The 27,189-nt window shown below is 35.0% G+C and overlaps 4 protein-coding genes and 1 non-coding gene across 6 annotated transcripts; 1 reads left to right on the top strand and 4 right to left on the bottom strand.

Moving 5' to 3' along the window:
* The first annotated feature begins 3,699 nt into the window (after nucleotides 1-3,699).
* LOC18042943 (F-box protein SKP2A) lies at nucleotides 3,700-6,817 on the top strand. Of its 2 annotated transcripts, none has more exons than XM_006434270.2 (5): nucleotides 3,700-3,806; nucleotides 4,409-4,746; nucleotides 5,138-5,486; nucleotides 5,571-5,712; nucleotides 6,189-6,817. In XM_006434270.2, the coding sequence occupies exons 2-5, from the start codon at nucleotides 4,484-4,486 to the stop codon at nucleotides 6,557-6,559; spliced, it is 1,125 nt and encodes a 374-aa protein (XP_006434333.1). In that variant the 5' UTR covers nucleotides 3,700-3,806; nucleotides 4,409-4,483; the 3' UTR covers nucleotides 6,560-6,817. The 2 variants fall into 2 exon arrangements, with proteins under 2 accessions (XP_006434333.1, XP_006434334.1); XM_006434271.2 differs by having other exon boundaries at nucleotides 3,706-3,806; nucleotides 4,412-4,746.
* On the bottom strand, nucleotides 6,674-9,807 carry LOC18040144 (chaperone protein dnaJ 10). Its single transcript, XM_024184156.1, has 10 exons — nucleotides 9,721-9,807; nucleotides 9,367-9,426; nucleotides 9,175-9,257; nucleotides 8,751-8,904; nucleotides 8,507-8,636; nucleotides 8,092-8,250; nucleotides 7,828-8,006; nucleotides 7,675-7,755; nucleotides 7,460-7,597; nucleotides 6,674-7,350 (listed from the first exon to the last, which is right to left on the bottom strand). The coding sequence occupies exons 1-10, from the start codon at nucleotides 9,805-9,807 to the stop codon at nucleotides 7,270-7,272; spliced, it is 1,152 nt and encodes a 383-aa protein (XP_024039924.1). The 3' UTR covers nucleotides 6,674-7,269.
* Nucleotides 9,808-10,262: 455 nt separating this feature from the next.
* TRNAQ-UUG lies at nucleotides 10,263-10,334 on the bottom strand. Its single transcript has one exon. It is a non-coding gene; the product is annotated as a tRNA-Gln (tRNA).
* Nucleotides 10,335-10,524: 190 nt separating this feature from the next.
* LOC18042690 (putative DEAD-box ATP-dependent RNA helicase 29) lies at nucleotides 10,525-17,321 on the bottom strand. Its single transcript, XM_006434274.2, has 11 exons — nucleotides 16,821-17,321; nucleotides 14,976-16,137; nucleotides 14,804-14,861; nucleotides 13,682-13,786; nucleotides 13,228-13,273; nucleotides 12,494-12,570; nucleotides 12,279-12,331; nucleotides 11,687-11,768; nucleotides 11,542-11,598; nucleotides 11,251-11,392; nucleotides 10,525-11,032 (listed from the first exon to the last, which is right to left on the bottom strand). The coding sequence occupies exons 1-11, from the start codon at nucleotides 17,179-17,181 to the stop codon at nucleotides 10,815-10,817; spliced, it is 2,361 nt and encodes a 786-aa protein (XP_006434337.1). The 5' UTR covers nucleotides 17,182-17,321; the 3' UTR covers nucleotides 10,525-10,814.
* A 566-nt stretch (nucleotides 17,322-17,887) lies between these two features.
* On the bottom strand, nucleotides 17,888-25,267 carry LOC18042691 (probable protein phosphatase 2C 11). The gene is made up of 15 exons (XM_006434276.2): nucleotides 24,936-25,267; nucleotides 24,780-24,848; nucleotides 23,942-24,007; nucleotides 23,617-23,738; nucleotides 23,288-23,416; nucleotides 22,677-22,786; nucleotides 22,595-22,601; nucleotides 21,780-22,006; nucleotides 21,104-21,246; nucleotides 20,804-20,902; nucleotides 20,527-20,685; nucleotides 20,008-20,094; nucleotides 19,608-19,699; nucleotides 19,157-19,228; nucleotides 17,888-18,222 (listed from the first exon to the last, which is right to left on the bottom strand). The coding sequence occupies exons 1-15, from the start codon at nucleotides 25,069-25,071 to the stop codon at nucleotides 18,094-18,096; spliced, it is 1,647 nt and encodes a 548-aa protein (XP_006434339.2). The 5' UTR covers nucleotides 25,072-25,267; the 3' UTR covers nucleotides 17,888-18,093.
* Nucleotides 25,268-27,189: the final 1,922 nt, after the last annotated feature.

Raw genomic sequence — 27,189 nt, forward strand, 5'->3', positions numbered from 1 at the left:
GGTTTTGTCTGTGTTTGTTTGTTTGTTCCCTTTGTGGAAGATAGATAAAGCAAAAGAAGTGGAGGATACACACGCAAAGAAGAGAAACCATTAAAATTCTGATCGATCGATGAACACTAATAATTAAGATTGCATGAGTTTCTTCCTTTTTTCGGACCTACCACTCATGCATTTTCGTTTTTGGCCAGCAAAGATGACTCATGAATTTGCTTTATTGACAAATTACATTTTTTGTTACCATGAACATGATCACATAAATCGGTAAAGTTTTAGTTCATTCGATCAATGCCCCTTGCGTTCTCAAACGTGTCCACCACCTCACGTCTTCATGTTGAAGCTGCGAATAAATATGATAATATCACAAGAACAAGTTAACTCACTCAATGATTCAATCATTAGTCTTTAATATGATAAAGCTTAAATTTTCTTATTTACACGTTAGATATAACACATAGATGATAACACCTGATAGTGTTAGTCTGTTGTATCATTTCTATTAAATTCTAGCCACGTGTGTTCAAGGGGCTTGGTTCTATTTTCCCCTTTTTGGTTTTTATCGTGCGGTGCTCGTGGTGCAAATTAACTTGCGGCTGATCAATTATATTGGCAGTTTGAATTCAGGGTCAGTCTCCAAAGCTGATTAATTTATCATTTAATATTTCTTCAATCCACAGATGTTAGTGGGTTATAATAAATGTTTTGATTGGTTGTTAGATGATAAGACTGGCCAAAGATGGAATTATAAACAGGGTGAAGGGGACATCAACTTCAACCGGTTACGTTGATGGGAAATTTTTTATAGGATTAAAAAGGTTGTTTAATCTTTTTTCAATTATGAATGCCTCAATATGTTTCAAGTTGCATTTTGTATTATATTGTAGAACTGGAGAAGGTGGTTGAATGAGTTGACGGACCATGTCGTTGAAAACAAAGAGAAAAATCGATTGCTCACTATTTACACCATTTTTTGTTAAATTATTTTTCATCCGTTACCTTTAAACGAAATTGAACACATTATCGGCGGACCTAGACACTTAAATTAGGGGATATTTAAATTAAAAAATTTTAATTTAATTTGAGGTTTTTTTATTGTTTACTTAAACACATTTACAATCTTAAAAATTTAAATGATATTGTTTTTAAAATTTAAAAATGATAGTAATAAATTATTTATTTTAAATACCAGAGTTCATTGTGACCGCATTTTTGAAAACATATTTTTTATGAAATTATATAGTTACTGAGATTTGAATCAAGTCTCTAAATTAGTAAATAACATTCTTATCGCTAAATCATGAGTATTTTGTTATATATATATATATATATATATAAAGTGCTTAAAATCTTCATATTTATCTTTTTCAGAAGGAGTTTAATCTTTATATTTATCTTTTTCAAAAGGGGTTTAAGGCGCATTTAAAAGAAAAAAAAATAATGGCCCAGGAGAGGCTTTAGCGTGTCCACCCATGAGCACATGTGTGTTCATAAATAAGGGTCTCTTTGAAATTGTTTTTTTTTTATAAATTCTTTTTTTAAAATCACCTCATCCTACAACACATTTTGAGAGGAGGGAGTAACTTTTTAAAATTTGATTTTGAGAATTATTTTTATACTTAATATAATTATATATATATCTTCATATATATATTATAAAAATATAAATTTATCCTTATTAATTATGAAATAAAATTATTAACTTTAAATAAATTATTATTATTACCAATTATATTGAGATAACAAAATAAAAAATAAAAAAATATAAATATTTATTTTAGTTACAAATTATCATATGTACACAATAAAAAATATTTTATAAATGTTTAAATAAATTTAATTTAACATTATGTCTAATTTTAATAGTAAGATTTTATAATTATTTTTAAAATTTACAGCACATTTAAAAATAAATTTTGCTAAACATTTAATTGATTTTTGTTCAAAACTAATTATTTCTACCGTACAACTAATATTAATTATTTTTAAATTCTAGAAGAATACTAAACTGACCCTAACACACCACATGAACCAATTGTGAAAACGAAAGTGAATAACAATTTTTTTTCCAATTTTCAATCTATTTTCAGATTTATAATTTCTCTACATACGCTTTTTTTAAAATTTTATTGTTATTAATATTACATCAGGAATTACAATTGATATATACATCAGATTCATCAAATTCTTTAAATCCTCTCTAATACTCGAGAGTACATACTCCACTCACATTTCATAAACGAGAGAATATTTTCATTTAATTTTCTGATAATTAAGGAATAATAAAAAATTAATCTCTATAAAACTCTTATAGGGATTCAAACTTTTACTTTCACTATTATAAGTGTAAGAATTCTCTTTATTGAACTAAATGCTATTGCAAGTCATGGTTTTTTTTTTTTGAATACTGTTATACAGGACTGTAAGTATTATAATTAATATTTACAAACAGATTCTACATTTGGGATATTCTTCGTGGCATGTACTTCTCTGAAGCGCTGCCCAAATTCTTCAAACCCTCTCAAATATTCGAGGGTTGTCCACTCTACTCACATTTCTTAAAGAATAGACTGACTCCAGTCAATTATTTAATAATTGAGAAAGAATTATAAATAAATCCCATAAATATTTTTATGAAGATTCGAACCTTTATACTCATTATTGCAAGTCATGTTAAAGATGCAAAAACCGGAAGAGAGCCTTTGGAATTGCTTTAAGGTGCGGCTTCGGTTTTAAACAAAAGAACCTTCTACACACAAATAGGAGGAACTCTCCTCCACTAACTATTATTCTCTAATTTCTGACCTTTTTCATTTTTTTAATTATTCCTTGCAGTATTCATTTGAGGGCCAATAACTTACGAATCCTTAAACTTTTACATTTTTTCAAAGAATAGCGTGAATTTTTCATTTGTATCAAGTTCGTCCCTAAGCTCTAAGGATGACAATTTTTCCTGATGAAATGGAATTGAGACATATTTTTATCCCATAAAAAAATTTAGAGACGGGAGTGAGACATTTTTTTATCCCAAATACATATACGGGACGGGAGTGAGATTGACAAATTTCATCCCATCTGCCAATCCCATCCCATCTCATTGCCGATTAAGAATATAAATTTTTCCAATTGGGATGGGATCCTGCAGGATCCCATCTCTTTTGGAATGAGATTATGACATATTTTTATCCAAAAAAAATTATAAGAAGAAGATTTTGACATTTTTTCATCCCACTTACATATATGGGACGGGACTGGGATTGGTAAATCTCATCACATCCCGTCCCATTACCAACCCTAGTAAGCTCCTTGTTAAACGACCAAAATACTCTTAATTGTTGCTTTGGATGATCTCCAAACATGGCAAGTGTAATATGGTCATTATGCGATGGGACCTATTTGATGTAAATGTGAATATTATGTTACAATTTAACTATTATACCAATTAAGGAATCTATTATTATAAATTGTTCTCACTTTGTGCTAGTGATTAGCGTCTGATTCTCTTCTTGCTTGTGTTGACCGACTGCACCTCACCACGAATTCGGATCACGATCAAATGCACGAAAACGCAACATGGCCCCACTTTTACGTGGGACCTACCTCTTTTAACATCGCATCAACCTCGCAGATCATCGACACGTGGCGGAATACGCGTCGATAATCCTCTGCCCCGTTTCTCCCTCCTTTTTTTTTTCTTTTTTTTTTTCCCTCCTTCATGTGTCTTGTTATTAATACTCTGTCATTACCCCCTGTCCAATCTCTATTAGCTTCATCAATCTTCTCGAGAACGCACAAACTATTTTTAGAAAGAGGTATGTTCAAAATTTTAGTTTTAGTACCGTCATTAATTCATTTTTGTGCCTATATATGATCACATATTCGTGAATGAATTTTCTTTTAATTTCCCATTTTCTGTAAAATAATAATGAGTCTCATCAAATAAAAAACATTCTTTGTTTTCCAGTCAGAGTCGGTTGATATTTTCTAATACCAAATGAGAATTTAACTGTTTTTTTCCTGGTTTAATTAACGTTTCATTGATAATTTCTATTAAATTGAGCCCAAAAAAGAAGGAAAAAAAACTTTTGCAGTTTCTCTTTGGAATTGAGCCTAATTCAAGCAAATTGTAATTTATCATATTTTGTTCAAAAGGGTATCTCTGTTGATTCTAAATAAAGGTTTTGTTGTTAATTCCTTGAATTTTTTAAATTTCAAATTCAATTATGGTTATTTGTTATTGTTTTGATGATCTATGTGTTAGATGCTGTGGAGTCCTTTAGTTTCTTGACACATGGTAGTGTTTGGTCTCGTCAAATGAATTCGTTGTCGTTTTATTGGGTTCGTGGTACTTGCAATAACCTTATCCCTTTGTTTCTCTCTCTCTCTCTCTCTCTCTCTCTCTCTCTCTCTACAGCAGATATAAAGGAATCGGCAATCGTAAGAAGGCAAACAAATTGTATACTTCAGTTAAGGCGGTGCTGTGTCAAGAATGGTGGGAGAAGCAACAAATTTGAGTAGTGAGGACTTGAACTTGTGCTTTGAGAAGATGATGATGGCTGGTGCTGGTGCTGATAGAGCTGGCGGTGTGAAAATGGATGGCGTGGTGATCACTGAGTGGAAAGATATTCCCATGGAGCTACTGTTGAGGATTCTTTCGCTTGTTGATGAACCAACGGTGATTGTGGCTTCTGGGGTTTGTAGTGGATGGAGGGATGCCATTTGCTTGGGTCTCACCCATCTGTCCCTCTCTTGGTGTGTTTAATTTTTTATTTCACAAAAAGTTTTTGTTTGTGACGCTGTTTGTTTGTATGTTTGCATCTTTTATGTATGTTAGGGTTTTAGCTCTCAGGAAAGGAAATTTTACTGATACATTTGTTTTATGAAACTATTTTAGCTCTCAGGAAAAGAAATTTTACTGATACATATGTTTTGTGAAACTATGCAAGATGGCTTTTCCTGGTTTTTGATTAATTCATGCGTTCGGATTTTCTGTTTAGGCAGAGCCTAGCTTGTGTAAGGCATCTTGTGAAGTTGATAACAACAGACTGAATGATATCATTGTGTTTTAGTTTCTTCTGATGAGAAGTTTCCTGATAGATTATTCTACTTGCTAATCATCAGCTGCCACTATCTTTGTCCTCAGGTGCAAGAACAACATGAACAACTTGGTTCTGTCTCTTGCTCCTAAGCTCACGAAATTGCAAACTTTGGTGCTGCGTCAAGACAAGCCACAACTTGAGGATAACGCAGTTGAGGCTATAGCAAATTCTTGTCATGATTTGCAGGACCTGGACCTTAGCAAAAGCTTCAAGCTTAGTGACCGGTCCTTGTATGCCCTGGCTCATGGTTGTCCCAATCTCACTAGACTCAACATCAGTGGTTGTACATCGTTTAGCGATCATGCCCTTGCATACCTCTGTGGTTTTTGCCGGAAATTGAAAATTTTAAATCTTTGTGGATGTGTAAAAGCTGCAACTGATTATGCATTGCAGGTATAAACAAAACGTTTACCTATGTTGTTCTGTTTGCCTTTTAAGAAGTGAAACAGTTCTGTTAAGCTACAAGGTTATGTGCAGGCTATTGGGCGTAACTGTAATCAGTTGCAGTCTTTAAATCTGGGATGGTGTGAGGATGTTGGTGATGTAGGAGTCATGAATTTAGCATATGGATGCCCTGATCTCAGATCCCTGGACTTGTGTGGCTGTGTATGTATAACAGGTATTTCATCTGCTGATGTGATTATAAGGCCTTCTAGAAACTGTTGTGTAGTTAAACGCGAGTGTTCAATTGGTTGCTTTATTTAATTGTATATATGATTCCTTTCTTTTCCAAGGGAATGGCGGTTCTATTCAACAATAGATTCCTAATTCTTGGGGATATATGCACCATTTTCTCTGGAAAACATTAAGGTTTTGCAGTCTTAAGTCTTGATGTAGCTTGTAGAAAAGCTGGGAAAACATTAAGGTTCCCCCCTCCCCCCTTCTTTTTCAGTTTAATATTTAACATTTTTAGGATAATACTCGGCATCCATTTGGAGGTATTGTACATGAGAAAGATGATCCATTGACCCTGGTTTTAATGCAAAAAGTTTATAGCTTTTCAGTGGTAGCTAATGAATGAAAATAGTTGTTGAGTTGAAGTTCATTCAGCATGTTTTGGCGGGAAATGCTTACCTCTATACGATTTTATTGCAGATGATAGTGTGATTGCTTTGGCAAATGGGTGTCCCCATTTGAGATCCCTTGGTCTGTACTATTGTCGCAACATCACAGACCGAGCAATATATTCACTTGCCCAAAGCGGAGTGAAGAACAAACCTGGAATTTGGGAATCTATGAAAGGTAGGTATGATGAGGAAGGGCTTCAGAGTCTTAATATCAGCCAGTGTACAGCTCTCACCCCTCCAGCTGTCCAGGCACTTTGTGATACATTTCCTGCGCTTCACACCTGCTCTGGTAGGCATTCCCTCGTCATGAGTGGATGCTTGAATTTGACGTCCGTGCATTGCGTTTGCGCCGGCCAATCACACCGCACAGCTAGCTCTATTCCTCACCCAGCTCATTGAACAGTGCAGACTTCAAGCTGGTTTGTTTGAGAGCCCAGAGATATGAGCGTTCTTGACTGTACATATGGTTGTGTTAAAAGTTAAAGAGACTGTTAGGCTGCTTCTAGCGGTCTTGTTTATTTCATTTTATTTTTTTTTGTAATGTCAGGGCTATGTTTTGGATGGTTATGGACAACATTAGAGAAATATAGGCCTTTGTTCAGACAGGCCATATAAATAACCAAAAACGAATCATATGCTGGAAGTGTTTACTGTGAACTTGTTTCCGCCCAGGAATGTCCAGGCTCACTTCATCTTAAAGGAGCTGAATTACGAATTATAGTTTCCTCTAAGGTAGATCTCTGCATATGAATAAAAATTTCAGTAATATCAATTGAAAACCATTGGAGTCGAAAAGAGAATTCAGTAGTAATGGAGATTGGAGACTGATGAATGATCAGTCTTCACTATTGATATATTGACCTTTTCTGTAAAGAGTTTTATATGCACACAGAGAGTTTAAATGGTGCATTCTTATATTCGTAAAGTGTGATACAAGAGAATTCCTGGTTTGTGCCAATTTCTGCTGTAAACAAATCTTCAGCTCAATTTGATATTTTTACCCAAAAAAACTCATCATCTCACAGGAGGAATGCAAATTATTGCGAGCAGATCAGTTTGGGAGCAACACAATTCAATTTGTCTGTATGTTGCTACCACCACTCCATGCATCATTTGCTTTTATATATGATTTCATCATCATCAACATCAAATGCCGGATTGCAGAGGCATCTGAAGAGTCTTCCAATACCCTGAAAAATGAGAAAGTAAAAGCCAATGAAATAATTTACTCAGCTTCACAGAATGTTTGTACGCTTTAATAGAGCATTGTCGATGATCTTAATGAGTACTGAAACATGCCTGAGTGAGTAGAGGAGTTCGATAGGAAAGTGCCCTTGGTGAATCGTCTTCGCTACTGCTGTCAGAACTATTCCCATCGTCGTCTGTGTCAGCGGCGTTCTTCTTCCTTGATGTTCCAGCATTCTCTGTTTGCTTGTCCTACCGAAAGAAGTTCAGAAATGCATTTTATACACGGCACAGTTGCACTGAAATTAGTATTACAAGTAGAACTGTACCTGGAATATCTTCCCCAGAGTTTTCAGAGCCACAGCGCGAGCTTTAAGTTCTTCCTTCCTAACATTGTTTTCCTTCAGCACCTGCAAACAAATTTAAAACCGTAAGTAATAGAGACCCTTTACCATCACTCAGCAAAAGAATCAGGAACTTACCATTTGGCAGACATGTAAAAGAGTAACTTCAATATCAACAACATTCAATTTCCACAATGAGTTCATCAATGTTTCTTTGTTTAACCGGATATGTGTTTCAACATCATTTTCAGGTCCACTACCATCCACTTTAAATTGCCGGCGAATGTCTTCCTGAAGTTGCAGCAATTGAAAAGCTCCTGGAAATTTGTAACATAATTTAGTGAAAAGTGAATTTCCTAAGCAAAACTCTTGATACTCAGATGGAGGCGTGTAGTGTGATACCTTTAGCTGCAGTGATCTGTGACTTCCAAAAGTGACCCTTATTGCGAACCCACTCAGCCACAAATGGCACACCAAGATAAAGGGCTTTTTTCCCAAGCTCCTGCGCTGCCTGTCTAGAGTAGATGTAACCAATTGTGTGCAGAATATCCACTCCAAAGGCTGTTTCTCAAGGCAGGTGAAATTAGTTAGAAATTTAGAATCATCATTCACCGAGTAAAGATGGTGATTGCCTTCAGTATGTCTTTGGTGTTCACATACAAAATTGAAGCGCACTATTAGCACTAATGAATGATTAAATACGTCTACTGTTAATCTGTTATAATGAATAGCTTTGTGATTTGAAGTTGGAAGATGAGAACACAAATGCATGGTAATGGAAAACTGAGTATAATCAGCTATGGCTATCTTGATTTACCGACAGCAGACATCCGTTTGCCTTCTGATTCTGCACGCTGTAAGAATCCATCTTTGTCACCTCGAACATATTGGTTAAGAAAATCTTTCAGCAATCTTGCTAGCCTTTCTTCCCTTTCCCTCTGGACAACCTACAACATATAGTCACTGTCTGTAAGTGCTACTTATATCTTGCTAAAATGTTTGAAGATATACCTGAAAGTTAAAAGGCATAGGAATATAAAACGACATTTAAACACACTTGCCTTCAATTTATCATTTAGTTTTTCAGGGTTGTCACTTTCCCGAGCTAATTCAGTAGAAGCCATGGATGCCACTGCTAAATGTCCAATGTAATCCTCAAATAATTCACTTCCAAATAGAAGAGCAAAGACTGCTGTTGGGTCAAGCATTGTTTCCCTGAGATACAGAAGGCATCAATTATTAGAAGAGCAGAATCACTATAGGAAGTAAAAAGAAGAATTTATGCCGTGCCTTCAGCGAATAAACAAAAAATTTGTTCGCTGATTTTCAATATCATATTCTAAGGGAAAAAGCTGGTACCCTTGTGCCAATGTACATTATTCTTTAATGTTCTTGATAGAACATGGCCTATTAAAGTCTTAAACAGGAAACACCAAATGATACACCCAATAATACAAGGTGTAAACAGATGTGTAAAAGATATACCTAGATATGCTGTACTTTCCATTTTTGTCATATGCCTCTCGTTGAAATGGATCACTTAGAACTTGATAAGCTTCACCAAGTACCTGAACGAATAAGGGAGTAATACTACAATAATTCTGGGGAAGAACATAGAAGGAACTGTCACCATCGATCTCATTTCACTTAAGACAGCAATATGAGCTTAGAACTTGCCTGGAATCTTTCAGCAGCCTGAGGGTCATTTGGATTTTTATCTGGATGGACTTGCCTTGCCTGCAACAATGATTGTAATCACATCCCGATTATATTCTTGGAAAGTAAAATGTATAGTGAACTAAATTTCAAAAGAAAAGGCATGACTAATAAAAAGGGCACCAAAAAGATTAGAACACAAGATTGCAGAAACCCTGTGACTCCGTAGGTCCTGTGATCTTAAACAATCAAGTGTTTGATATCCTTTTTAAAGTTCAATTTAACAATTAGTTCATTCGTCAACTTGATCACCATAAAGACTCCAAAACCGTTGGAAATCAATAAGAAAAATTGTAACAATAAATAGCAAAACACCTTAAGATAATAAGCCTTGCGAATTTCTTCCTCAGAAGCTGAAGGATTGACACCAAGAATGTCATAGTACTCAGTTTCCTTCACCATTCTTGATGAATTATCTTGATCTTGATCTTGTCTTGTGGCAAGCCCGGGCTTTTCTAAGGAGTATATTCAGAAAAAATCTTTTGAATGTGAAAAGATCAAAAGAAAGAGAATATTATGATGATAAAAGTGAGTGTGTTTGTAAAAGAGAGAGATAGAGAGAGAGAAAGAGAGAATGGACATGTTTGAGCCCCACGAGCTTCTCTTGCCTTTCCAGTTCTCCACACCAATAAACTAATGCCCGGAAATGCTTTTTCGCGGGAGCAAAACAGTTTTTTAACTGTCACTGGGTGGCGCTTATGATTCTAGTTTTTGTTCAAATTGCTTTTCAAGTCATCAGACCTGTCTCTAGGCCGCCTGTGGACCTTCTTATTGTGAGAATCAGTTCCTTCTGGATCCAACTATGTGATGGGCTTAATTTGCTTCATTGTGGGCTTATATAAAAAAATTCCAAAAAAAGGTCCTACCGGGAGTCGAACCCAGGTCGCTGGATTCAAAGTCCAGAGTGCTAACCACTACACCATAGAACCATTTGCACTAAATCTTTCCCAAAATAATCTCAATCTCTGTACTTTTTGTTGATTCTACTTCCTCCTCCTCCTCCTCCAGCTCTCATAGGGTCTTCTAACAGTTGCATTCCTTTGCATCCTACAAACAATCCTTGGAGCTGCTGCCACCACTCGCCCCAATCAATCATGAAATACAATGAAATCAATTGAATACAAAAATTAATTACCCCTTTAATACAACATAATGTAATAAGCATGGTTCAAATTGTTGACGACAAAATTCAAGTGCCTAACAACAGAAGGTTAACAAACACCCCCTCAAACTAGGAAGATCTTGTGTGGTCTGGCCATTAGCGATTTAGCATTAGACAAAAGTAAAACAAAATATGCTGACAAATGTATTGTTGAGATCAAAACACTTCTGGGAGTCCCTTTCTTATAATTCCTTGAGAATTTGTAAAAGGAAATTGGATGCCGAACAATCACAATCTGCCTAGCCTTTTATTTTCTAGGCTTCCCTCGTTTTCCATTTTTACTAAATTTTTTACCCTTCTGGGTTTTGCCCTTCATAAAAGCTATTCTATCTGCCTTTTTCTGCCTCTCCTTTCGAACTTGATCAAGATCTTTAATTTCTGAACGCACGTGAGCATTAGGTACTGAACGCTGCTGATTCTTGCCCCCTCTGAACTTTCTATTATTCCCACCTAGATGACGGCCTCCTGCAGATAGAAATTTTTTCCATAAATTAGATATTCCATCCTCACAACGTCTAATTAGTTTTTAAGTCGCACAAGCAGGCAGTCAAGATCCATTATAAAAATTATTTCAAGGCAAATAAAGGCGAAAAAAGATTATAACAGCGAACCAGTATTGCCCCTCCAACAGCAAGTTAATGCAAAGAACAAAGGAGCTTCCAATTTCAGTTTCAGATCATTACCTGGCACGCTCGTGGTTTCCTCAGCATTCCCTTCATTGCTTGCTCCTTTAAGATATACTTTCTTGTGAGACCGTTCTTTCCATTTCTTGTATATCCCAGTTTTAGTAGCTTTTACTTGCGCACCACTCTCTGTCTTTACCACCTGCACAAAAAGAAAGAAAGAATGATCAAAAAGGGTGAAAACTCCTGAGCATCTCGAATCCTTTTACAGTGGATAATTGCAAATGATCAAGTTATATGTAGGAAAAATACCCAAAGATGCAGTTAAAGGAAGAGAGTTCAAAAAGGTACCTTTCCACTAGCAGAAACACGTTCACCATTGTTCAACTTGATGTACTTTTTACCCCTCTGCCACCAAGTATGCAAGTATATTCGTAAGGAAAATAACAAAAATTAAAAAATAAAAATAAAAAGCCAACAATCAACATTGAATCACCTTATCCCAATGATACACTTGTTTCTGTTTCTGCAATCCCCCACTATCATCTGCAACTAGATCTAAAACAGCAGCTTCCAACCTAAAAATATAATTAGCATCAATCAATGACAATGCTCAATAGTTCAAAAATAGCACTTCACATCTTGATGCAATTTAAGATCAAAACTGAACAGGAAATTTTCAGTGCTTTTCAGTTCTGGGTAGGGGAGTTAAAAGCTAAATGCAGTCACACTGCAACACTCAAACAAGCATCTACATGCACATGATATGCATATTGAAGCAAATGAACTACCAAAACATCCATAACATAGAAGCAATAGATTGCTGATCACCAAGACTCCCGCACTGACCTGGACCATGGGACCGCCCCAGCCAGGCCCTAAACTGGGGTTTCAGTTGGGCGCCCCAACCCCATGACCCATTAGACAACAACAGGTGGAATTTTAAGCTCACAAGAAGAAAGCAATAGTTTTTAAAGTCAGGCACTCACACTTTTGAATTTCATCTCATGCTGAATGTCCATTTTGCATGAATATATTAAAATCCACAAGGAGATGAGCGCATCACAGTATTTCAGATTAACTCTTACCTATTTAATCCAAACCCTTGGTCAGATCTCACTGAGAGGCCAGCTTCCATATGCTGAAAACAAAGTGCATATGCAAAATAGTTAGTCGAGTTATTAAGTTCAAGATATGCGTTAGAACATACTCTATAACTGAAACCTTGTGATCATAATCTGAAATATAAGATAAAAGAACTCTTTGGCAAAACGGACATCAAAGGATATGAGAAGATACTTACATGATTTGTTGGCACTGAACTTATAAAGTACTCCTCATCTTTGAATGTCTTTGCCTTTCTTTTAGAACCATGAGTTTCTAACATTCACCAAAAGAATCAAAACATAAAGTGTCAGACAGAAAATAATTTTATGTTTGCAATAATATGTTTACTTTATGAAGTATAACTAGTTTAGAGAAAAATCTAATTCAGTACAATCATTTACTTGTTCAAAATGGTTTGCTTCTCTGTATTGTTTTGCTTGTACTTGAAATTGATGTTTACTCATGTCTTTCTTTATAATCTTCCTTCTTTAAGTAATTAGTTTCATTTATTGATATAAGGAAATGGCAATGCTCAACATCTAAGCAAGCATTGACAATTAGGAGGACAATAAAAGCTTCTCATATTGAGTTCAATTTCCTGACAGTTTTTTTTTTACTAAACTATGGAACAAAATGCATTTTAAGTTAGGCCAGTGAGCGCAGGTCTTCCTAATTCAGGAAGACCAAGAGCGCATAGCGCGGCTTTGTCTAAGGGCATTTAGTAATCGTAGTGAGTTCATTTTTTGATATAAGGAAACAGCAATGCTCAATATCTAAGCAAACATTGACAATTAGGAGGACAATAAAGCTTCTCATATTGAGTTCAATTTCCTGAAAGATTTTTTTTTTTTTCAAATTGACTTAAATATGAAACAAAATGCATTTTGTAAAAACTCTCATATGGTAGAAAATTGGACAAGAAAAAAACACCTTTTATCTCCTTAGCCATCGAAGAATCTGCTTCAAGTTCAACTTCCTGAAAAATACCAAAGATTTCATTTAGCTAAACACAAGAAATCATAAAGGACACTAAATTACCATTGACAAAAATCATGAAATAATATTATTTAGGAATAATCGTCAATCAATATGAAGAAAACCAACAAGATCCAAGCCACAGCCAGCAGTGTTTATTGTCCAACCCTTATAACTAATAAGTTTTGGACCCAAGGTAAAGGTCCTTAGGGCCATAGGAGCAAACTTTTAGCATGCCTACCTTTTGAGATATGGGTAAATTACAGATTTGACTGGACAGGTGGCAATAAACTTAAAAGTATTAATATATGTGCCATGCAAAAATCTTGTGATGATATAGGATAAAGCAGTTTCCAGTGATATGTATCCAGTATTGACATAAATTTCAAGATGCACAAGAAAGGTTTACCTTTTCCATACTTTTGCTAGAACGCTGCTGATGCACCAAATTAATGATCTTCTCATGAACTGCTCTCTTCTTCTTCATCACATCAACCCATTGACTAGATGGACCCTGCAATTCAGTTGGGTAAGGTAGACACAACATATCAGCTGGTGGAGAAAACAATTGTACATATAAAATAGGGAATATACAAAATATACAAACGAGCACAAGAAAATACCCACATTTACAGGCAAACAGCATTGCTATGAGTAAATTTTCAATAAATGCAAAGCATTATTCTCCTATGTTGCATTACAAGAATAAAATGAGAGATCTTAGTGTATAACAACATATGGATGGAGAGATAGAAGGACATAGGAATCAAAAGTAGTATTTTGCAAGGTAGCAGATCTCTTTGGGTGTAAGTAGATTGGTCGAAAGAGATAGGCCTCAAGGTTTGGGCCACGAATATTCTAATAAAACATTGTCTCTAAACACAAACATAACTCTGAGCTGCACAAGCTTGAAACCTTGACAAATCACAATTTGATAATATTCACTTCCACCGGAATAACTAGGTCACAACTTCTCAATTCATACTATTTTCTCAAACATATATACTCTTCAATTTTGTCTGTTCAATAACAAATAAATAAATAAATAAATAAAATTGTGAGATAACAATCACTATCATCTTATGGTACTGTTTCTTCAAGACCCAAGGTTGGTTGGCAGTATGGGAGTGAGAATGTTTCATAAAGGAGTGGCGAGCACATCAAGTATAGTGAATCTGCTAAGTAAATTAAAGGAAGAAGAATCCGAGAGTTGGTTTGAATTCATAAAGTTTGAGATGTGAGACTTTATGAATTTGACAAACTTCAAGTTAACAAGAAAGTAGCAGTAAAAGTAACAGAGTTAAGAAGCTTTTTAAAGGCTTCAAGCTCCAAATTTTATCATGAAAGCCAGTCATCGGCATAAATAAAACATAAAAAGACATAGAATCCAAATGCTGATCGTCAATGACAAGTAAAGAATAATTAGAAGCTAAGATAGAATATGAACGAGGAACCATTACTATAGTAAATGCAATAGAGATAGTGACTTTCTAAGTATCTACATCTTAAGTCATAAAATACGAGATGTTACCTGCAGATGCTTTGATCTGGCTGCTTCACCTTCAGCTTCCAGAATTGTCTGCTTTGGCCTAATAGCATATATCAGTCAGTGTTGCGTTAAAATTTTTTGCAACATCAGATTCAGAGAGAAGACAAAGAAAACCAATCCATGTATAATGTTTTAGCATAAGCATAGCACAGACCTGAAAGCCTTCAAACGTTCAGAAAAGGCCAGTGCCATCAATTCACCACCTTCCAGAACATTTTTGAACATAGGATGCAATCCTTCGCGTGGTAAATCTTTCCCTCTTCTAATAGACTCCTTTGAAGGTAATGGTTTTGTCTTTGAATACAAGCGGAAAGCATTTGTACAAGTTCTCTGCAAAGAATTCAGATCCGCAGACGAATCAATGATTTCTCGAACTCGGTCTGAAACAAGATCAATGACTGTCTGAGGAAATCGCCCATAGATAGTTTCTCCATTTGCAATGGCTTGATCAATCTTGGACATAACTCCATCCATATCCAGCAAAACCTCCTCCTCAGAGGGTGTAGCTCTTATTGGTTTTGAAAGAAACAGATGAAGATCTAAAAGGTATGCCATATCCTCAGATGTCACAAAAGAAAATGCAGTACCTGTTCGCCCAGCCCTTGCAGCTCGCCCTACTCGATGGACAAAAATTTTAGGCTTTGGGGGAAAGTCCCAGTTTATAACGTTATCAAGTAGGGGGATGTCAATGCCCCTGGCAGCAACATCCGTCACAATTAAGAACATAGTCTTTCTAGCCCTAAACCTAGATACATGAATCTTTCGAGCATCTTGATCCATATCACCATAACATACAGAAGGCTCTAAACCCTCTTCTCTGAACAATACATTAAGGAACTCCACATGATGTTTCGTTGAAACAAAGATCAATGTCTGCTGATCAGAACTAATATGCTCCCTTATCATATACAGTAATGCTGCATGTTTTTCCTCCTGCCGTAGAGTGAAAAAGGCAAGTTTCAAGTCAGGGCTAATCTTAGTGTCCACATCAAGTCGCACAAGATGAGGGTCACGGAGTCCAGCCTTGGCAAACTCAGCAAGTGCACTTGGTAATGTGGCACTAAAAAGCAAGGTCTGACGGTTCTCACTGAGCTGGCCAAGGATTTTATGTAACTGCTCAGCAAAACCCATGCCAAAAAGACAATCTGCTTCATCAAAAACAACATACTCCACTGATTTTAAGGACATGTCCTCAACCTCGGACAAATGGTGCATGAGCCTACCAGGAGTTGCAATTATAATATCTGGGTTCTGTGCTAATTCCTCAAACTGACTTTCCATGCTGTCCCCACCAACCAGTAAACTAATACGAAGATCTACAGCAGAGAAAAGATTATAACACTTCATCAATCCAGGCCGGAAGAAACACCATTCAAGTTAATTTAACAAAAAACTAGTGCAATAGTAACCATTAGTTAACATGTACTATTCAGTTAGCAGTCATACCACTAATATAGCTTTCAAATAGCTTAAAGAGACTCTAGAAAAGAAGTCCTTAACTCCAGAACGTAGGGGATAGGTTGAATACTGAAATAGTGTTTAACTACTGAAAGACTGAAATTAGAATATCGAATAAAACTATTTATGAGGATGTGCTTTTACAGATCCGCTTTGCAGCAATTGCACAAAATAAAAGTACAAAAAAAAATGTTAAGGATAAAAGGTAGTTGGGTTATTTTTTGGACAAGCACTTGATGCTGATTTTCTAAGAAGTTCTTTTAGCTCTAAATGCACTTCAAATATTTTTAATTTTAGAAAAAACTATTAAATGCTATTTCAGAAAGCAGTGCCACCCAAAGGCACTTTCTATTGAAGTGCTTACAAACACACCACAACAATCTCAATACTGAAAAACAAAAAATGGCCCTTTACTGATTTCATTTTCTATAATCAAGACTTTATTAACTTCTAATAGCAACTAGAAACAACACAAATGGACCTAAAGCTTCAAACTTTTAACATTTAGAAAAATACTTTCCAGTAAAGCACAAAACTTTACCAGTATATCTTCCCAGCTCTTTAGTAAACTTCAAGGTCTGGAGAGCCAAATCACGTGTGGGGGACAAAATGAGAGCCCTGACGCCGCCCTGAGGCACGTGCTGGTTCAATCTCTGAAGCATGGGGACTAAAAACGCAGCCGTTTTACCAGAGCCAGTGCGGGCCATGGCTACGACGTCCGCGCCGGAGAGAATTAACGGCATGGTCTTGCGCTGAATGGGAGTGGGCACTTTGTAGCCCTTCCGTTTGATTGCTCTGAACACATTGGGGCTTAAGTTTAAGGACTCGAAGCCGCCGGATTTCGACTTCTTTTTCTGCTTCTCTCTGCGTTTCAGCTCCGCTTTCGAGCTGACAAGCGACATCGAAACGAATCGCTTCGGTATTTTCCCAGGTAACAAACGGAGGCCGGAGAAAATAAAGTGGAGAATAACGAAGACGGACTTTCTGCGAATCGGTGTCCGCCTCTCCTTTCTCTCCCCCTTAAACCCTCGACTTGAAACGGTTTTTTTGTTTTTTTTTTCAATAATTTTTTTGCCATAATTACATGCTTTTCCCTGATTTTTAATAAAATCATAAATATAAAATACATTATATTATTTTTTTCACACTGGTCCCTTCTGTACCTGTTACTAAACTTAATCAAACTTTTCCGCCATTGAGAACGACAAAGAAGAAAGGGAAATTAAAACATTTTTTAGTTAGCCATTGAGAGCACCCGATGGGGCTCCCAATCTCTTTATAATCGTTGTTTTGCAAATTGTGAAATAAGAATAAATTTGTTTCATATTAATGGAAGTAAGTCTCATCATTAATCGTTGTAGATTTCCAAACTACCGTAATAGATCTATAAACTATAACAATTGAAAAAAAAAACATACAATTAAATTTGTTTAAAAAGATACAACTAAAATTGACTAGTAATCATCATTAAATATTATTTTTGATTTTAAATATTTACTACTAAATTGCATGAGATTTATAGACCATACCCAAAATAATAATAATAATCATCATCTTAAATGTTAATAATTTGCAGAATAATTAGATCTTAAAGAACATTGAGGCAAATAACAACTAAGGGCTAATCATACATGAACAGAGCAACCAGGACTAACTTCTTGAAAACTGAGCTGTAGCCCGGCACAATAATCAACTAATAACAGTTTTTCGAAAAGTGTAATGGGAAAATACATCAATGAATATTTCTTCTCTCTCTGGCTTGGCCGCCGTTCAAAGCCTATATAAAAACCGCAAGAAAAAGTCAAGGGGTCTGGTCATGAGTTCTCAAACCGAACAACGACACAAGTAATGTTGTCAGAGCTCCCACGTGCATAAGCTTCTTTGATGAGCTTCCTTGATGCTGCTTCTGCATCGGTTATGTGTTCCACCATTGCAACAGCATCCTGAAAGCAGAAGAGAGAGCAGATTTTGATGCTTAGATATATCATTATAAATGATTCTTGCAGCAAATGCTTTCCAAATTCCAATCACCGGGATAGAAGAGACATTTATAACTATAGAATCCAAGCTTTAAACCCTTCATTCGTGAGTTAAAAAAAAAATGCAAACCGAGTCCGTAGGAGAACACGTCTAAATACTTCTACCAGAATTTAGACTAGTTCAAACAAAAAAAACCTTTATCTAACAGCAAGCACTCCCCAAACTTAAACCATGCCCTAAACCCATAACATTTAAAGGTACTAACACAGAGTCATTACTCAACTGGATTGGGTAAGCTTTCAGAGCTGATTTACATTCATTAGATTAACTATAATAGGCCTTCCCGGCAGACTTATACCCTCGATGAAGGGCAGATAAATCTCAAAAAATTGAAAAAAGAGCTACAAAGGTCTGCAAATGGGGCATCTTTAGCTACAGCAGTGCTCCTTCCAGAAACTCACACAAAAACAATCTTATATTCAAAAGGCATAGTTCTCACAATGAGTGGGTACCATAATTGAAACACGCCAAGAACTTGGCTCGGAGATCTTTTTGTTACTAAATACCATAAGACAAGCATTTACCAATGCACCCAATTCATATTTCATGCTCCAACTCTTGCTTTCATTTCCTGAATAATACACTTTACGGCTTATCCAAAAAATTAAAAAAAAAAATGGTAGCCTTACAAAATCCCCACTTCTACACTCTAACCTCCATTTAAGATGAATTATGTACTCAAAATAGCTTTCAAGTAATCATAATTATAATTGTAAATTTAAACATCACATAAAGCATCTCTTGGACAGCAGTATCAGAAGTGTTTGCACATAGGGACATTTTTAACAAATTTATTGTCTCACAGAAGAGAAGTTAAATACATCAATAAACACTTACCCTATTTGATATGACATTCCAAAGTCCATCACTAGCAATGATTATAAAGTCGACACCATCAATTTCTTCTTCCTACGCATTGAAAGGGGCACAGCATCAGTAACAAGGAACTAAATAAGAAAAAGAAAAGGGTACTACGAGAGGTAGCTATTGGAATAGGAAGTTGTTGTGCAAGATAAACAATAAAAATTCTACAGACACTAGATGTGCACAATGTCTCAGAATATGCAATTCCCTGCAAGATGTCAAGAAAAAGAAAAGGAGAAAAAATTGTTCAATTCACATCCATGGGAAATTTTGGCAATAAAAATTGGAGTTGGACAATAGTTAACATGATAGCTTATTCTGCATCTTTTATGCAGCTTTAACATTCTTGAAACTAAGATGGTTTTGAATTGAAATATCTCATGATTAAATGCAGGCAGGCCAATTATAGAAAACCTTTTGCTACCTGAATTTCTGGCTCGGCAACGACATATTGCTTAAGTAATCTGTCCCCAAATGCACGAGAAACAGCAAGAACACCACCAACCCGCCATGTTCCTGGAAAGTTAGTAACTTTCTTTATATTTCATTCAAGCAATAGAATCAAACTTCAAACACTTGATTAAAGTGATATGTACGATTTAAGTAACATATTTTCATTTTCTCTCCCTGTAACTTAATTATTTTTTTATCTCTCTGTTAAGTAACTTAATTGCTAACTTAAATATCATAAATGTAAGCCAAAACTTAGAAAACTCAAAATTACATAATAACAATCTCAATTCAAATAGGAAACGTAAAGCAAATGTCACCCTTGCTGGCATATAATAAAGCATATAAATAACAACCCAATATTACATATTCACCTGCCCAAATAACAAAACCTCCAGCCTCTTCAATTCTTTGTCGTTCATCAGATCGATCAGGTTTATGATCAATAGACAGTGGAATAGCTGCAATAAATCACATAAATTTTCATCCAATAACCAAGAACTATGAAAACAATTTCAATTGTTAGTCATATATAGGTATTTCATCAGTAAATATGAACTCAAATCTATATCCACAGAAATGTCCTCATCTGACAACTCTAACTTGACATAGTATTTATAGAAGTACACAGAAGAAGGAGAAGAGCAACTTCTTTGATTGAACTCCACTTTCTTTTTATACGGAATTTTCGACCCTGTTAAGCTGTATTCAGGAACAGTGAATTAGGCCATACAACTGGAACTAGGTGGAATTGGAGGTTTCCTTCTTTGAAGAATTACAAATTGATATCTCTAATTCCAGTTCCTAATATCTAATTCCACTCAAGCATGTATCTGCTTTCAGCATATGGTAACCCTATTACGCCCAACCTATATAGTAAAGAAGACATCAACCTGAGCCAGCTCTGGAGGCCACCACTCTGGAATCACCAACATTTGCAACAAGCAGCCGATCCCCTAACAGCACAGCAGTTGAAGCAGTTGACCCAGCATCTTTGTGCTGGCCTTTTTCTTCACTAAGGTAATTCTCATCAGTTTTTTTAAAAACTTCAACTGCAATACAAAAGTTGTGCCTATTCAGTGATCCACAAAGACAATATTCCAAATTCCAAAAAAACTCATAAATATTCATGCCCACAAAACATAATAAACATTTCGAACAACTTCATACCAATAGCTGTCTTTGTGTCCTTTATAAAATCTGGATGGCTACTTAAATTTTTGAATAGATGGTTTTTAAGATACTCTGCAGTTCTGGAGCCTCCATGACCTAAACAGGGAAAAAGAGTCCTTTATGAACCCACAAAACAAAAAGTAAGAAAGATACAAATCCTCCCCCACAGTTATACAGAAATGTTTAAAAATATAACAAGTAGGCAGAAGGCATAACAACAAATGAAAGCCACATCAATAAAATTTGCTAGTGCTATTAAAAAACAAAAAAATTAAAAAAAGGGCAGCAGCAACATACCGTCATAAACACCGAAAAAAGCAACCATCTGACCATCAACCTCAGATAAACTTGTCTCATAAAAATCTTCCATTGAAGACCTTTTACCTTTAAAAGTGGAATATCCATAGCTAAACTTTGCAGTTCGGCTTCCAGTCAGAAAGCTAAAAAAACAGATAACATTTATTCAGGCACATATGTATACCGCCGGTTCTGTTGTGAGATTAAAGTTTAAAAGAGTTTCTTAAAAAAAAAAAAATTGCAGGACAAAAGCAGACATAACCTGGCATCTGGCCAAAATTTCATGGCCATTTTTAGTAAATGCAAATATATAATAAAACTTCAGCCGATCCATGTTAAATACCAGAGTAACTATAATATTAATAGAAGAACAGGCATGGTCCATTTCAAAAAGATATGAAATTCCGCGCAAGATATGCATAACCATATACGAAAACTTAATATTTTCACAGGACGGTTTAGTTGATGTGCTTTCAAAATGCAAAGCAGAATCAATCACATCAATACAAACAAACGTACCCTTAACAGAACATATCTAAATTATGTAAAAGAAAATAAAATATCGTTAGCACATAAATTTCATCAACTAAGAATTTTAAACATAGAATCCCATCACTCATTCAGTGAAGGAAGTACCCAATTGGATTAATTAAAGCTATTGAAGGAAATGGGAAACCTCATGCCTCCGCCGCTGAAGAGGGCATCCGGATCCCGAGCCGCTATCATAACATCTAAAGGCTTGGCATCAGCATCCCGGGAAGAAGATGCAGACGGCTCCGCTTTCGAATCTGCAAGTGCTGCCGCTGTTGGTGTAATTGTTATTTTTGTAAGTTTTGAGTCATTCATATTCAATATTAATGTTGATGTTGATGCCGCCGCATTTTTTTGTTTCAAGGGGATTTGCTCTTTATATTAATTTAAAATGGCTTCCAATTCTTTTTTTTTTTTTTCAATCCAGCGTACGTAGTACCAGTCGAATCAGGAGCGAGCCAGTTCTTCCATTCCACCGTGTTAATGATCGATTTTATTTTTATTTTTATTTGATACTTTTTTTTTTGATATGCCAATAAAATGTGTTGTGTTATATTATTGTGTAAGATAAGCGTTTGACCTTATTATTTTATTGTTTTTACATTTAATTAATTTAATTCATATTTATAATGATTCAAACAAAAATTCATATTAAAAAAATAATTCAATCTTTTGTTACTGCAATTTTGTTATAAAAAAAAAAAAAAAAGAGTTCATTTTCTGATTGGTGCAAATAATCCAACGAACTCAATTCAACGTGCCCGGTAATTGCACGTTGAAAAATACAGGATGGCAATTGGCTTGAGGAAAGTCAAGGAGTGACATTCGTGACTATTATTTGTTACAGGAGCTTCATTTTGTTCTTAATAAAAAAGAAAATGCATGTGGCAAAGAATGAAAGAAACATTCAGCTGTTTTGAGAAAGAAAAACTTGAGAAACCAACAGTCATACATGCGCACAGAGGACCTGAAAAGGTGTACAAACAAAACGAACGGACTAGTTGAACAAAGAAAGTCGTAAGAATAATAACTAGTCCATCACGATGAGCAACACCCAGTAGTTGAAGCATCATTTTGCGGAGGACTTTCTTTGAAGATGTTCTTTTTCACACCACTTGAGCCCTCGCTCAACAGACTTGGGGTGTCCAAAATCTGCCATCAACATTCAAAATCACCAATCATGCTTAATTGTCATGAATCACAATTATGGTCACTGCCTAAATGAATGCGCACAAGGGGGTAGAGAGAGAGAGGGAGAGGGAGAGAAGCTTCATCAAAGCATGAACTATGTTTGCAATGCACTGGCAAGCATAATAAATTAAACTTATAATGGGCAACCAAACAGTTATCATCAAAGTACCAAACAAGCATCAGGACCACACTTAAGTAAGTTTTAGCAGGGGAATGATCATGTCTTCTTAATGCATGTGTACATGCTATGCATGAAACCATGTTTGGTTTCATCCAAATTCACTCTTCACTTCTATTAAGCTTTAAATAACTCTAATCTAGCTTTCTGTCTCTGAGGTACCTCCTTACAAAAGGAGTAAGAAGAAGGGCACATTTTAGCAGCCAACAGAATAACTTTTTGCAAAATAAGTGCAGGTGGAGGAAAGTTTTGAAAAAAACAAATAAGGCTTCCACAATATGTACCTTTAAAACAAGCTCCTCAAAGCACTGCTCTACATTGACTCGAGTTTTAGCACTACACTCCAGAAAAAGGCAGCCGTATTCCCTAGCGAAGTCGATACCCTCTTTTTTGCTGACAACCCTTTCACTTTCCTGCATAAGTATCATTTTACATGCACAGGATAGCATTAAATGGACTACAATTCGAGATAAATTCATGAACATAACATCTAACGTGCCCATGAGACAACACAGAACCAATATAGTTATAGAATAGAGAACTAACTAGAGCAATAGAACTTACTAAGAAGAAAATGCCAGAAGCCTGACCAAAATAATCTCCAAGGACATACCTTATCAACTTTGTTTCCAACAAGCAACTTGATGCAGTCTTGATTTGTTGAGTACAGATCAATTTCTTTAGCCCAAATATCGGCTAGGTTGGTAAATGTATCCCGTCGTGTCACATCATAAACTGTTATAATTTCAAAATGCAGTCAGTTACATAACAGAACATACTCAAAGTAAAGAAATAAACACAAGGAAAACACTGCCACTAAAATGGATCTAAAAAGAACATCGGACGCTTCCGGAAATCAATTAAATATTTCTACAGCTATAGCAAATTATAAAGATGAAGGACATCTTATACCATATGAACAAGACAAAACTACATACCCATGATTATCCCTTGGGCTCCCCTGTAATAGGAACTAGTTAGTGTTCTAAATCTTTCCTGCCCAGCTGCATTAAGGCAGAATAGATTAGTACATTCGTCAAGTTACATATATAAAAGAAAGTATCATTTTAGCAGGAATGAAAAGGCTATTAAAATTGTCAATTATAACTCTTTAATTGAGGTCGTGTATATAAGCAAAAACCATAGCAAAACAGGCGAGAATAGCTTTCCTCATGAATCATCATAAGAGGAGATAAAAATAAGTACCCTGCAACAGAATTAGAGATACCCTACAGGAAAATGGGAGAGGCACTCTCATTGGAGACCATTTCATCCTATGGCCCAAACAGGAAGTCTCTCTAACTCCTCCTTCGGTGTGAGCAATTTGTTCCCAATTTTTTTGTATAATGAGATGTGACCTTGCCGGCTAAAATTCCCAATTCTTACCCTCTCAACTGAATCTCCCATGTTCAATGTTTACCTTTGAATTGTTTATCAATCAATCTAGTTTCAATCATAATGGTCTATAACCTTCTTCTAATCACATGCATTCTTAATTTTTTGACAACAGATTCAAACAGGATAAAATACCATAACTTCTCGGTAAAACAGGTCACTAGCTTAAGAAAGCCAACAGCCTTTGGCGATAAATTGGGATGTATTATAAACCTCTAGATATAAACAATAAACCTTCAATGCCTTCTCAACAAAAAACTGCAAAAAGAACAAATACATTCAACAGCATATTTCCTCTTGATATATAAGTTACACAGCACATTAGTAGTGCAAGTGAATGTAGCAGTCACAAAATGGAAGGAAAATAAAAAAGATACTCACCCGTGTCCCAAATGGCAAGCTTCAATTTTTTACCACCAAGAGTAACATGCTTTATCTTAAAATCCACACCTGCCAAAATGATCAAATTTTTTACCGATCCCAGTTCCAAATTTTGATATTAAAAAAAAAATCTAAAACATGACACTATAAGATTACCAATGGTAGGAGAGAGATCCTCAAAGGTATCAGAAGTGAAACTCAATAGCAAAGTACTCTTGCCAACCCCAGAATCTCCAATTAACAGCAACTTAAACAAGTAATCGAACTCCTGCTGACTCGTTGAAGAAGCCATCAAACAAACAAATAAAAATGAAGACTTTTGGGTTCAAGCTGATGGGTTTGGATCTGAAGGTGATGTTTTCATAAAATGTTCAGCAATGTGGAGGCGAAAAACAGGAAAAGCAAATAGCTTTGGGCTTTGCAGAGATGCAAAGAAAACTCTAAAGTCTTCTTCTTTCTTTCTCTCTCCAATGCATCTGCGCCTGTCTCTGTCCACCGCCTTTCTTCTTATTGCAAATAACGTTCGGGTTCTCAATGTTTTTACACTTTGTTGATTAAGGGAATATTTTACATTTGTATCAAACACGTCCTAATCTCTTTCGCACAGACTGAAATATCCTCTAGTGTGTCTGTGCTACTGTTTGTTAAAATTTTTATGTCAAATCAGAATTTTTGGGTGGTAATCTGGTGCTGAATTTACTATTACGACTAAATAGGTTATTTTATTTCAATTTGGATTAGAGACCTAATTGATGTAAGGGGAGAAACGTATATCCTTAAACGATATATTCAATAAGAATAGGGATCTATGCGTTATTATTTTTTCTTTCCTGTATTCACCTCGGTATGTAGTTCTTTCCGAGGCAAGTTATAACCGACGTTTAGCAGCCGTTGATTACAATCTGATCTTTGGTTGCTTCCGGTTTCCGGAACGTATTTTCAGACAATGATTCATTATTAAAACGAGGATTAGTTAAGCATGATGTGAGTTAGTCACCAACTGTGTGGCAGAAATAATGATTTGTTTGTGGGTAACTGCTTCTTTAATCCTGTCCGTGTATTTTTAAAAAATTATCAAAAATATTATTCTCATTACTTTTATAGATGTTCACATAATTTTTCAACGATAGATATAATATTTTTGTTCAATATAATTTAAAATTCAAACAAATTTATCATGTAACAAATAAAAAATATACAATACTTATGTAACTTTTAACGGAAAATATATATACACAACAAATCTTTTAAGTAAATTCTAATAATTGAGGAATTAGTTCAAATTATAAAGACAAAAAAGATATTTACCTCCTATTTTTCAATTACAATGTCTTCCCCCTCCCCCCCCCCCAAGCCTCCCTTAATGAGTGCTAACAACTAATGTTAAGAAAATTATTTACAATGAATAATTTATATAATTATAAAGTTAGGGTATAAAGTTTATATCGTAAATGAGGTGACTTTGACGTGTTATTCATTCATTAGTACTATGTCTAATTAATGAAAATATAAAAAATTAACTATTACCTTGCAATCTTTGTATCCCAATTTTATAAACTCATCATTAGTTATTTTGAACAAATAAGCCAACTTATTAACCGCCCATTTTTTAAACAATATATCAATTTTCTTTTCTTTTTTTATTTTTTTTTTCTGTATAAATGCAAAAGTTTTATTGAAGGAAGAAAAAAGAGACAAAAAGTGAAGAGCAGAAACTCTGTAAATGAAACAAAAATTAGAGGCTGAACCCGTAAAAAGGAAGCCCCACCAACCCCAGTGCAGCTGGCGATTTAGTAATAGGCTAATTGCCGTAGAGGAGAATCCTACCAGTTAAAACAAACGTATTTTTGTTTTCCACCGCCCCGAAATTTGAGCTATCATCTAGTCAATACAATCAGTAGAGATTGTATTTAACTAAACCTTGAGGTGTTGATATTTGAAATTATTTTTGTTTTGCTATAATCTAAGGTATAATTCCAGAAAAAAAAAAAAAAGAATTTTGTGATCATTTGTGAAACCATTGGGGTCTATATGACCATTTAACTAAATCTTGAGGTGCGCGTGACTTTTTTCCTTATAAATATAACATAAAATTAATAAATCTACATTTAGTGCAAAATAAAATATAAATGAAATGAAAAACTTATAAATAGAAGATAAAATAAGTAAATTAATATAAAACTAATAAAATGGTAAATATAACATTAAACTAATAAATAACATTAAGTGTAAAATAAAACATAAATTTTATAGATTACATTTAAAACTTATTAATAAAAGGTAAAAGAAGTGAATTAATATAGGTGTTGTTGAAAATAAATATAAAAAACTTATAAATATAGAATGAAAACTCATTATAATATTGATTACCTTATATATTTAATGATTTTGTACTTAAACTAAATAATGA

Source organism: Citrus clementina, unplaced genomic scaffold (genome assembly GCF_000493195.1).
Source record: "Citrus clementina cultivar Clemenules unplaced genomic scaffold, Citrus_clementina_v1.0 scaffold_5, whole genome shotgun sequence".
NCBI lineage: Eukaryota > Viridiplantae > Streptophyta > Magnoliopsida > Sapindales > Rutaceae > Citrus > Citrus x clementina.

Coding starts and splice junctions, on each gene's coding strand:
- LOC18040144 (XM_024184156.1), bottom strand. CDS start 9,807: ATGGTGAAGGAAACTGAGTACTATGACATTCTTGGTGTCAATCCTTCA. Junction 9,427..9,720: donor GCAAGGCTTATTATCTTAAG/GTGTTTTGCTAT, acceptor TCATTGTTGCAG/GCAAGGCAAGTCCATCCAGA. Junction 8,007..8,091: donor ACAGATCACTGCAGCTAAAG/GTATCACACTAC, acceptor ACAAATTTCCAG/GAGCTTTTCAATTGCTGCAA.
- LOC18042691 (XM_006434276.2), bottom strand. CDS start 25,071: ATGGCTTCTTCAACGAGTCAGCAGGAGTTCGATTACTTGTTTAAGTTG. Junction 24,008..24,779: donor GCTTGCCATTTGGGACACGG/GTGAGTATCTTT, acceptor GCCTTAATGCAG/CTGGGCAGGAAAGATTTAGA. Junction 23,417..23,616: donor TTGGAAACAAAGTTGATAAG/GTATGTCCTTGG, acceptor ATACTTATGCAG/GAAAGTGAAAGGGTTGTCAG.
- LOC18042690 (XM_006434274.2), bottom strand. CDS start 17,181: ATGTCGCTTGTCAGCTCGAAAGCGGAGCTGAAACGCAGAGAGAAGCAG. Junction 16,138..16,820: donor AGAGCTGGGAAGATATACTG/GTAAAGTTTTGT, acceptor TCTCTGCTGTAG/ATCTTCGTATTAGTTTACTG. Junction 12,332..12,493: donor GTTCAGTGCCAACAAATCAT/GTAAGTATCTTC, acceptor CTTTGTTTTCAG/CATATGGAAGCTGGCCTCTC.
- LOC18042943 (XM_006434270.2), top strand. CDS start 4,484: ATGGTGGGAGAAGCAACAAATTTGAGTAGTGAGGACTTGAACTTGTGC. Junction 4,747..5,137: donor ACCCATCTGTCCCTCTCTTG/GTGTGTTTAATT, acceptor CTTTGTCCTCAG/GTGCAAGAACAACATGAACA. Junction 5,713..6,188: donor TGGCTGTGTATGTATAACAG/GTATTTCATCTG, acceptor ATTTTATTGCAG/ATGATAGTGTGATTGCTTTG.